This window comes from Alosa pseudoharengus, unplaced genomic scaffold (assembly GCF_046254945.1).
Source record: "Alosa pseudoharengus isolate Yale_2024_CS ecotype anadromous, Long Island Sound unplaced genomic scaffold, YU_APseudo_1.1 YU_APseudo_1.1_scf_9, whole genome shotgun sequence".
Classification (NCBI taxonomy): Eukaryota; Metazoa; Chordata; class Actinopteri; order Clupeiformes; family Clupeidae; genus Alosa; species Alosa pseudoharengus.
In genome coordinates, this window is record NW_027468881.1 from 42,173,512 (window position 1) to 42,184,695 (window position 11,184).

The 11,184-nt window shown below is 39.5% G+C and overlaps 1 protein-coding gene across 1 annotated transcript; it reads left to right on the top strand.

Moving 5' to 3' along the window:
* The first annotated feature begins 4,793 nt into the window (after positions 1-4,793).
* LOC143115346 (uncharacterized) lies at positions 4,794-8,938 on the top strand. Its single transcript, XM_076277315.1, has 11 exons — positions 4,794-5,380; positions 5,857-6,055; positions 6,178-6,409; positions 6,602-6,875; positions 6,965-7,145; positions 7,263-7,339; positions 7,434-7,614; positions 7,696-7,944; positions 8,052-8,223; positions 8,317-8,465; positions 8,559-8,938. Exons 1-11 carry the CDS (start codon positions 5,111-5,113, stop codon positions 8,726-8,728), a joined length of 2,154 nt encoding a protein of 717 aa, XP_076133430.1. The 5' UTR covers positions 4,794-5,110; the 3' UTR covers positions 8,729-8,938.
* The last annotated feature ends 2,246 nt before the right edge of the window (positions 8,939-11,184 follow it).

Here is an 11,184-nt window from a genome sequence, read left to right on the forward strand (position 1 = left end):
GAAGCAGTTGGACAGGATGTGTAGTCTTAATAGGGCCAGTTTGTATGCTTAAAGCCTGAGACTAGCAGTTGAGATCCAGGTGGCCCGAACCAGAGCCATAGAGAGAAAGAGTTGCGACACTCCCATTGGACTCCGTTGTACGCTTTTTGCCGCCTACTTCCTGGGTATGCAGCCTCACGTAGTTCCAAAAAGCCATTCTATGGCGTTGGACATCATTCACTTCCATTGCTGACTGTCGAGTAACTTCTGAGGTAAGTTGATTAAATAGCTACCTGTTTTGAATTGTCAAGTGTCTATATTGTAGCATAGGCCCTTTATGATGCATATACTGATCTTTTGTTGTATGTACAGAGCGTAATTATATATATATTTTTTATCTTGGTAGACGACCGATTGCCTGCTAGTTTGTTAGCTTGACTTGCCTTCTGTGAAGGTAACGTTATATCCAGGGGTAAATTGATTAAATAGCTACCTCTTTTGAACTGTCAGCTGTTTATATTTTATCAGAGGCCCTTTATGATGCATATACTGATCTTTATTTGTATGTACACAGCGTAACTATATATATGTTTTATCTTGGTAGACCACCGATTGCCTGCTAGTTTGTTAGCTTGACTTCGCCCTCTGTAAAGGTAACGTTAACGTTATATCCAGGCGTAAATTCATTAAATAGCTACCTCTTTTGAATTGTCAACTCTGTATATTATATAAATAGGCCCTTTATGGTGCATATGCTTATATTTATTTGTATGTGCACAGTGCAATTTATATATATTTTCTTAACTTGGTAGACAACCGATTTTCAGTCATTGCCTGCTACTTAGTTATCTCGATTTTGCGAGCTGTGAAGAAGATATCGCTACACCAAAAATTACGAAGTTCAGTAGTGAATCTCTGACATATTTTATTTAGTAAATTATTGATGTTAGATTACTAGGATCATTAAGGTTGATTAAGGACGTTTTTTTTTAGGTTGTATCTGCTGAACCTGGTGGTGTTAGCTAGTCAGCTGAGTACTGTGTATCTGATGCTAGTAGAAATAAGGTTTGTTGAAAGGGCTGTTGGATTGCATGTAGGAATACAAATTATTTTACACAAAAAATTATCATAAGCCATAATGAGCTTTAAAATGTTTATTACTCAGACAGTAGCGTGACTAATTTGTTTCCCAAACACTGCTGCTGCAGGCGGCTGCTGCTGGAGGCGATGACTGCTTGAGCTGGCTGGTGTTGGCGAAGGATGGTGATGGCGGCTGCTGCTGGTAATGGTGGCGGCTGCAGGTAATGGTGGCTGTTGCTGCAGGTGGCGGCTGCTGCTGGTAGCTGCTACTGCTGGTGGCGGCTGCTGCTGGTGGCGGCTGCTGCTGCTGGTGGCTGCTGCTGGTGGCGGCTACTGCTGGCGGCTGCTGCTGGTGGTGGCTGCTGCTGGTGCCGGCTGCTGGTAATGGTGGCTGGTGCTGGCCATGGCTGCTGGTGGTGTCTGCAGGTAGTGGCTGCTGGTGGCGACTGCTGACGGTGTGCCGGGAATGGAGAGGCCGAATACATCCAAGGATCCTCCCTCCCTCTCTCTCCTCAACCACTTTTGAATTTGCTCAGGGCTATTATAAGTGTGTTAAAGTATAGTATATTTGCGACGTTATAATATGTTGTGAATGGTTTGCCCTATATATAGTGTTACCTGCTGTGTCCATTGTTGAATCTATTGTCGCCCTATTTCGCTTCATCTGCTTTTTAGTGTCCAGGACACAGATGAAGAGGATGTTAGTATGCGTTGTCGAGAGGAACTGCCCTACAGTGACTGGCCATAGTGCATAGTGGAACTCCACAGGTGTGAGTCTGATGTATGCAAGAGAAAGTATTTTCTAGGCCGTCCTGAGTGAACTGGCTTGTTAGAATATATTTGTGCCCCTGTCTCAACAGATCTTGCTGGATCACCAGTATCGTTGTTGTGGCCACTGTATGTTTGTTGATATTATTCATGCTTGTTCCTTGTTCATGCTTGTTCCCATTTTTTTTGGTTCCACACTGTTCATTTTTATCTTATGCCAGGTACCTTTATTATGAATGTTGTCCTTCCTTTCAGCCCTGATGCACTCTGAAGCCTGATGTATGTGGAGGATTTTTTTTAATGTATTAATCACTTATAATATTCCTCCCTGTTCCTTCACTTTGTTCTTGTTTTTCCAGTTAGATACACACATTTACACACACACACACACACACACATCTTGTTGTCTCACTCAGTATTTTTTTATTAACTCTTTCCCGACAGGGCCAAAACAGGCCAAAAATGACTCCTTTGATATTTCATTCTGCTGTGGGTGACCTAAGCATATCTCAAAGAAACCATCCATTTTCTCTTGAAGCCAGATAGTTAGGCTACACAAATATATGTTTGACATGACAATTATGTATTATTTATATATACTAATTAGCATAAATTAGCATACCATTTGCATATTTCGGGCACATTTTTTGAGTTTGTGAAGCTCCTCAGCTTCAACACAGCATGTTATAAAAAAAGTGAAATAGCAGAAAGTTGCATTTACCTGTTGGCTAAATAAATACCAAGTTTGGTAGCAATTGGGTGAAAGGAACTCTAAATAACTAATTTTGAAATTATGTATACAGACGAGCCTAAATAACCATTATATAGTTTTATTATCAATTAGTTGCAATATCACATTTGTATCAAAAAAAATAACTTACAATTTCATCTCATACATATTATTTTGGTTAATAATCATGTTTTTTTTTTTGTCAATGTGTAATAATCATCAACAGTTTAGACTGTTAAAACAGATGAACAGTTAAAATGACCCAACAGAGTCAGTGTTGCTGAAAATGACCCAACAGATTCAGATACCTCCCACACGGAGTTACACTACAGATTTGGCCCCTACCCTCTCACACCACACAGTTTCATATCACTAGACAACATGGGCATATGTACTTTTAAAAACAGCTGAACAGTATGTCATTACTACCACTGAACCTCGGTCGATTGTCATTACTCGCCATGTTGAAATATCGCGATTGGCGCTTGACAACCAATCACAAAATATAAAATCTAACCAATAGCAAAAATACAACACATATCCAAGGAAAACCTATTTATTTGATTGGCTTAGACACTCATTGACATACAAAGACGTTTTCACGGGGTTTCAGTGAAGAAAAATGATACTTTTATTAATTTCCGTCATCAGTACGTACGTACTGATTTCTCTATGGGCTGTCGGGAAAGAGTTAAACAATATTTGATTCATTCATCCAAGCTTAATGAGTTGTTATTCTTTAATATATTTGATTCTTTGTGCATGGCTTAGTATTAAAATTATCATGGTTGTGTGGTCAACTCCTGCCTCATCAGAAGAAGTGGGTGTAAATGCTGAATGGACTGTTCTTTCTCAAAAAAGCAAAAAGGTACAACGGAGTCCAATGGGAGTGTCACCTGTCACTGTTCTCTATCACTCTCTCTGCAGCTAACCTTACTCTTACTCTGCATTAACCCAGAGCTGTAGAGAAAAATCTTAATAGCTCTGCACTTACCTATAGACCCAAACATATAAGCATAATGCTTTTGATAATATGTGAATGGCTTAATCTTAAAATTATATTCTTAGTCTTAACATGATCATGTTTCACGTTGTGGTCTGGGGGTGACCACTTATCAGAAGTGAGCTAGCTGCTAGGCGAATGCTGAATGGACCACGGCAGACCTAACGCTACCACGAAGGTAAGCTATTGGCTGAATCGGAATTTATGAGCAAAATCACGGTAATCAATAATACAGCCCAGTTGCGATAAAATGAAAATCATGAGACATCTGTCATCACATGAATGATATGGAAAAGAAAACTTAAGTTAGAGCCGTTCTAGCCTGTACTTCTGTCCATGCGAACATGAACATAAGCTTTTCCCTCCAAAAATGTAAAACGTATCTAAGTAATATACAGCTTTTTCATTGTCACCCTGCCTCTCAAAATGCAAAACTGACATTAACAAATATGTAATCATGCAATAACAGCTGAAAAAGTAGTAGGGTGTATGTTTATATATATATATTTACCGTTAAATAACGCAATCGCTGCTGTCTGTCCCATAGAAGAACATGACAGCCAGCGTATGTTTTGGAACTATAGCGGTTTACACAAACCACGTGACTGCACTGGCGGTGACATCAAAGAGTGTCGCAACTCTTTCTCTCTATGGCTCTGGCCCGAACACCTGCCATAGGATTCTAATTGCTTAACGGCTCTATTGTGATGTCATCAGCCCATGTTAAGTCTATGGGGAAATTTTTAACAGTTTTTAATTAATAGTTTAAAAAGTATAAAAGTTACAAAGATGAAAAATACAAAGCCCACATGTCCTAAGTAAGACCTACGCAACGCAGTTTGAATGAAGTTTCTACGTTAAACGGTTGAAGCTGCATTAACTGCGTTAGAAGAAGAAGAAGAAGAAGAAGAAGCCTAGGAAGAACAGTACAGTGCATTTTCATGCACTGTAAAAAGCCTTGGAAGAACAGTACAGTGCATTTTCATGCACTGTAAAAAGCCTTGGAAGAAAAGTACAGTGCATTTTCATGCACTGTAATAAAGTTCAGTATTTTCCATCAAATACAATAAAGCACAACAAAGTACATTTAAATAAGGCAAAGGGTAAGTATATTTTAAACATAGACGAATCATTATTACATTATTTATCAACCCAGGTAAATACAGTGCAGAAAGCCAGCTCTACTTTTAGACCCATTTACTTTTAAATTATCCCGTTTTACCTTAAAGGGGTGCTATTATGCTTTTTCGTTTTTTCCTTGTCCTATCGTGGATTACATAGCTTTTTGTGTATGTAAATGGTCGCCAAAGACACAATATCAAAAGTAACCACTAGGGGGGAGTAAATGAATATCGCAAAGACAGACTACTGAGCTGCCTAGAAACGCCTCGATGCGAATTTCAGCCGTTGCTTTATTTTAGTTCCGGTACGAGGTGACGTAACCTCGTACTTTTGCTGGGAGTAAATGGGACAGCGTCATCAGATGATTTCACAGTCAGTGTAGAACAGTTCGATTTCGCGTTTCTCAGCAAGTAAAGTTTCGGTTAGCAATGGGTAGAAGGTGTTTTCTTCGTTGTGAAGGGACGTCTCCCTTGTATGCTTTGCCAAAGGCAGAGCCTACACGTACCTGTTGGCTAGAGTTTATTTTTAACTCTATTCCCCCAACTTTACCGACCATTTTTCTGTGTCCCCGTCACTTCACGGATGGCTGCTTCAGCAACCTGCGTTTGTTCAGCACAGGATTTGCGAAGCTGCTAGCTCTGAGGGAAGATGCTGTTCCAACTTTGTGTGGCCCCATGGGTGAAGATGTCGCTCGACATGTAAGTAAACCTATTGTGATATTAACAAAAGTTGTTGTGTGTAAGGTTAACGTTAGTTGGGGTAATTAACCCTGCAAGCTTGCAAGCGGAGATAGCTAACTAGTGCTAGCGAGGCTGACTGAGTTCGTGGTCTGAGCTGAGCAAAGGTGTAATTACAGTAGCTCAGTGGTATAATTAAACCAATGTGTAGCAGTTAGCTCTGATAGTGAGACTACCATGTTGAAGTAGAGCGAATTCAGTCTGTAGTCTTGACGCAAGGCTGATTATTTTTTCACTGGTGCTATTTGTAGCCTAACGTTATAAGTTAACGTTAGTTTTCGCGGGGGATCTCAAACAAATTCTAAACGGTAACATGAATTAACGTCAGCTATGTGAGGGGTACTATTTGGTTGAATGGTTATAGTTTTTGTTTCAGATGTTAACTGTTAGGTTGTATACAATTATTTTCGTAACCGATTTTGGTGTTATAATTACAGGACTCCAGTGCCCCATATAGCCCCTTCCAGCACGTCGGATGTCAGACCGACTCTCCTCAGCTTATTTCGGCGGGAACCCAGACAAGTACCACCGTGGGAATGCATTCTGTGGGAGTACAAAGTGCGCCATTGAAGGCGACTTCAGTCGGCACACAGTTGTCCATGGGATCGCTGAAAACGGCACACATGAGAAGCAAAGGTATTGTGTGATGTAGTTGTTAACCAAGGTCTACTCTGTATTATATCTTCAGTACCCAGGACAAAATCATCAGCTGAATTATTTTTTTATTTTCTAATAAGATTTGTCTATATTATTCGTAGGTATCCAGACAAAGCTGCCTCTTCTCAGTGTAGGCACTGGAATAATTTCTGGTATAGACTCACCACTGGCGTCTACACCAATAAAGGGCCCAGGTTGTCGACCTAGCAAGAGACCACGGCTTGAGTTGGAGGACGAGGAGGAGAGCGACTCCTCAAATGAATTTCATAAGGAGCCTCTGGACTCGACTTACAACCCTGGAGATTCTGTACTTACAGAGGAATCTGACATCTCGTAAGTTTTTAGCATTGGCTACTGTATAGTATTGGCTGTACTAAAAGCAGTATTGGCTACTGTTTTCAGTATATGGTTACCAGCTATACAACATTGCTATTACTCTAGAAAACATATTTGAAAGCTAATATTGCTATTATTCTAGAAAACATATTTGAAAGCTAATATTATGTTTTGTTTCTAATCTGTTAGGTTTGAGACACAGTCCACACATGATGAGGAAAAGTATATTGTTTTTGAAAGCTGCCTCAAACAGCTGTTTGAAAACTGTCCAGTGTGTAAGAAGGGCTGTAATCTCCAACGACGAAGGATGGGAACCTATGTGGCTTACACTCAGCGATGTCCACACTGCAGTTACTTCAGAGAGTGGGAGAGTCAACCCATGGTTGGAAGTACCCCTGTCGGCAACCTACAACTTTCGGCGGCTACCTACTTTACAGGGACCTCCTTCATCCAACTGGAAAAGGTAAGCATTTTACCATTTCAAACATGTGAATCTTTCTAGTGATGAACTAAACTGGTCTAAAACGCCTCTTATTTGTCTTTTCTTTAAAGCTGTGCAAGGCCATGCAACTCCAGATATTTCAGTATGACACCTTCAGAAGGCATGCAAGGAATTACATGGAACCGGCTATTGTTCACAAGTGGAAGATGGATCAGCAGAGTCATTTCCAGCATCAATTGCACCTTGGTGGGGTGGTTGCAGTGGGAGGAGACATGAGGGCCGATTCTCCAGGTTTGTTGAAATTTGAAATAGTCTGGCAACTAAATTATTAGTTTGCATTCTGAATCAAATGACATCCCTTTATGGTGTGCTGAAAAGCTTTACACACTCTGTAATACATTTTTTTAGGGCACTCTGCAAAGTTTGGCAGCTACACTCTAATGAATCTGGAGAGCAACACCATTATGGACATCCAACTTGTTCAGGTATGTTTCTCTCTTTGGATTTGTTTGAATTTGAATCTTAAAAGTGTGTGATTTTGTCTAATGTTTTTTGTTTGTAATGACCATTCACTACCAGAGCAATGAAGTAGGTGGCAGCTATCATATGGAGAAGGAAGGACTGAAAAGATGCCTAGATCATCTGGAGTCGAATGGATTGAAGGTGGATTACATTGTGACAGACCGTCATCCACAGATCCAGAAATTTCTGAGGGAACGCAGCGTAACTCAGTTCTATGACGTTTGGCACTTTGAGAAAGGTAAAGTGTTTTCCTAATTCATATTCTAAACTTTGAAGTTAGCAATTAACAGATCGTATAATTAGTGTGTGTGGTAAACAGGTTTGTCCAAGAAACTTGAGAAAGCTTCGCACAATGAAGACTGTGATGTTCTGAAGAAGTGGCTACAGAGCATCAAAAACCATGTCTACTGGTGTGCCACGTCATCAAGCACTGGACCAGAAAAGGTGGCAAAGTGGACATCACTGCTAAACCACCTACAAAATGTTCATGTTCATGAAGACCCCCTTTTCCCCAAATGTCTGCATCCCGACCACGTCTCAAGGGACCCTAGCAAATGGCTACAACCTGGTATGTGCCAAATTATCTTTACTCAGAAAATCAAGTATTACATTTTTCCAGTCTTTTGTTGTGATGCAGGGGTTGATATTTCACCATGTGTTCTTATTTTACTGAAGGATCAGTTGCACTTCACAAAGCTGAGAAAATACTGCTCAACAAGAGAGTCCTGAAGGATGTAGAGAAACTCAGCCACCATCACCAGACCTCATCACTGGAGTCCTTTCACAGCCTGATACTACGATTTGCACCAAAGAATGTAGTTTTCCCCTTCATGGGAATGTTGTGCAGGTAATACACAATGTCATTATTTTAAAAGTGACTAATTGAGATGACTGTCAGTCATTCTATGTATTTAATAATGTTGCTGTGTTGTTACCATAGGTTGTATCTAGCAGCAATGCACCACAATGAAAATGCTATGCGGGAGCAAGCCACAACATCTACAGGACAGGCTGTTTTCAAGGTTGTTTTTCCAAAGGCGAAGAGGGGGGAAGGCATTGTGAAGCCCGTGAAAACAAATCCAACCTTCAGTAAGTTTGTTAAAGATTTTCTTTAAATACAGCCACACCAGTTTACAGATTGTTATGGATACATTTATTGGATTTGAATGCTATATCTTCCAGACTATGTACGTGAACTCATGAGGCTGCTCATGCAGGAAGTTTTTGAGGACCCCACATCTTTTGCAGAGGAATTGAAGACCATCCCCATCCCTCCAGACCTCTCAGCAGAATTCCCAAAAACTCCAAAGGCTGAGCTGGTTGCCCGTCACGTCTCCCGCTTCAATCAATAGGTGGTCTGAAGCCTATGTAATCACCAGACGGGAACTGCTGCCGTATCCGCTGCACCACACATGACGGGATGATGACCCGACGACTAGGTCCTAAGTAACCCCAGCACCAGCTTACAAAGCTGCGATAGGCAAGATGCCTCAACTGCCTGAAGGGACAAGGCACATAGTTCTCTGTTCAACTGTTTTCAAATTAAGAGTTTGGTTCCAAAATGCTACATCGACTATTTTAAAGAACTTTTCATAAATTATTATTTTTTTACATTTTGTTTTGCAAGTAATTTCAGTAGAACTGTAATTGGGCATTGTTAATTGATTTACCTTTACTCAATCAAAACAACAAAACAGCAAGTTGATTGATATTATCTGAAATACACAATTGAATAACATGACTTTTTAATGTAAAAATGGAGATATAGCGTTTTGAAACCAAACTCTTCAAATATTACCTCAAAGGTTCATACTCTGGAAGCTATGCACTGTTGTCATCAATGTTTACATGCATACAAATTACATAAGAATAATGCTTTTGTTTTGTTTAGTAAGAGCTTATTACAGACAAAGTAACTTACTCTTCTTCTGTTCTGTGCCTAACAGGTCCGTAATCATATTTGTAAATGTTGTAGATATTTTGCAGACTGTATGGGTTTAGACACACAGGTTCTAGGCCTGGATGTTCTGTCATGCACATTATGGGTACTGGCACTTGGCTCATTCGTCTTACTACCTAATAAAGAAAATAAGACAAGAACTACTACTGTGTAACAAGTGACCTTGGCATCATCATTGTTCAGAGTGCTACATGACTGCATGGACAATATTGATTCAGGAAGCAACATGTTTTCTTGTCAGGCTTTTATTTACAACAAAATGTTATCACTGATTTAGTTTTTTTACATAACAATGATTTTTAATACAGTATGCAGCTGGCTGAGACTACAGTGAACTGGTGAGATTACTCGTTTACCATTACATATTAACTATAAAAATGTATCATTGATTCGTTTTTTTTTACATAACAATGATTATAATACAGTATGCACCTGGCTGAGACTACAATGAACTGGTGAGATCACTCGTTTACCATTACAAGTGTAATGCTGATGCTTTATGCTAGAGATGTCATAAACATGTGTAGCCTAGTTCACTAGTAGGCCTAAGCTACTCATCTAAAGGGGATGTTATGCTAGGACATTAGATCATTCTCCACAAACCGTATAGTAGCCTAGCCTAAAGTTACATCAGTTTTACCTTTGTGATTTCTCTGCAGCAGACGTTCTCCACTTCACTGGGCATAGTGGCACAATTCCCACAAGTGCACCTAAGTAACAAAGATGTTATAAGTTATAACTATTTTTGGCAGACAAAAGCAGTTCACTTATATTCCATGTCAGGCAGGCAAATAAAGCTTGTTAGTACGAGTAGCCTACTAGCCTCGGGCTAAATTAGACGCTAGGCTATAGAGATACATTTCGTAAATCAGGTGTGGATAATAGAATAAACAAAAACTTACCACAGTGAAACGTCTTGGTCCAATCTACGACTAACATCGCGGTCATCATTGGCTCCATCAGCTCCATTATCGCTTTCGGGGTCGGATTCTGGTTCAAATTGGTAAGGCAGCACTGACGCCATAATCGCCTAACTTACAAATGTCTGACGAGACGTTTCTGTCAGCGCCAAGATTCTAACTGCCTCAAAATTCTCAGCAACCGGGCGTTTCACATAGGGGTTGTAATACTGATAGATGTATGAGGAAAAATAATATGGCCGACGACGCTTCAACGTTGTAAATCAATTCTATTAGACCCAACAAATTAAATAATAAACAGTAAATAATACCATAATAGGGCCCCTTTACCTTAAGTTTTAACCTAGATCATTCTATACAGATTATCCCGTTTTACCTTAAATTTTAACCTAGATCATTCTATTCAGATTATCCCGTTTTACCTTAAGTTTTAACCTAGATCATTCTATACAGATTTTATATGACATGTATTTCAATCACAATTTTAACCTAAATGAATTCAAACATTCCAAACGATTTTACTGTAGATTAGCATAACCATTTCTGAGCAGAAATAATCTTAGTCTCTTTATACAAAAACTAAACATTTACCCCTTGTATTTCAATGAAGCAAAATACGCTAGACTCTTACTAATAATATTTATACACTTCATCAAGGAAACATCTTCAAACAAGGTTTATTAAATAGTTTAAACAGCTTATAACTAAACAAAGACTTTAGCCAATTGCAATGACAGCTACTACTTGGGAGGCAGTCGTGGCCTACTAGTTAGGGCTTAGGGTTTGTAACCGAAGGGTTGCTGGTTCGATTCCCGAAAAAGAGTATATGTAATTATACTATACTAAGTTTACCCAATGTACAGCAATGTTTTAACTTCAATCTATTAACAGGCAATGCATCTCTATCAACAGACAATACATGTCGCTT

Excerpts from the sequence above, each read along its gene's own strand:
- LOC143115346 (XM_076277315.1), top strand. The coding sequence starts at position 5,111 with ATGGGTAGAAGGTGTTTTCTTCGTTGTGAAGGGACGTCTCCCTTGTAT. Across the intron at positions 5,381-5,856 it reads GTGAAGATGTCGCTCGACAT|GACTCCAGTGCCCCATATAG; the intron begins GTAAGTAAACCT and ends TTATAATTACAG. Across the intron at positions 8,224-8,316 it reads TTCATGGGAATGTTGTGCAG|GTTGTATCTAGCAGCAATGC; the intron begins GTAATACACAAT and ends TTGTTACCATAG.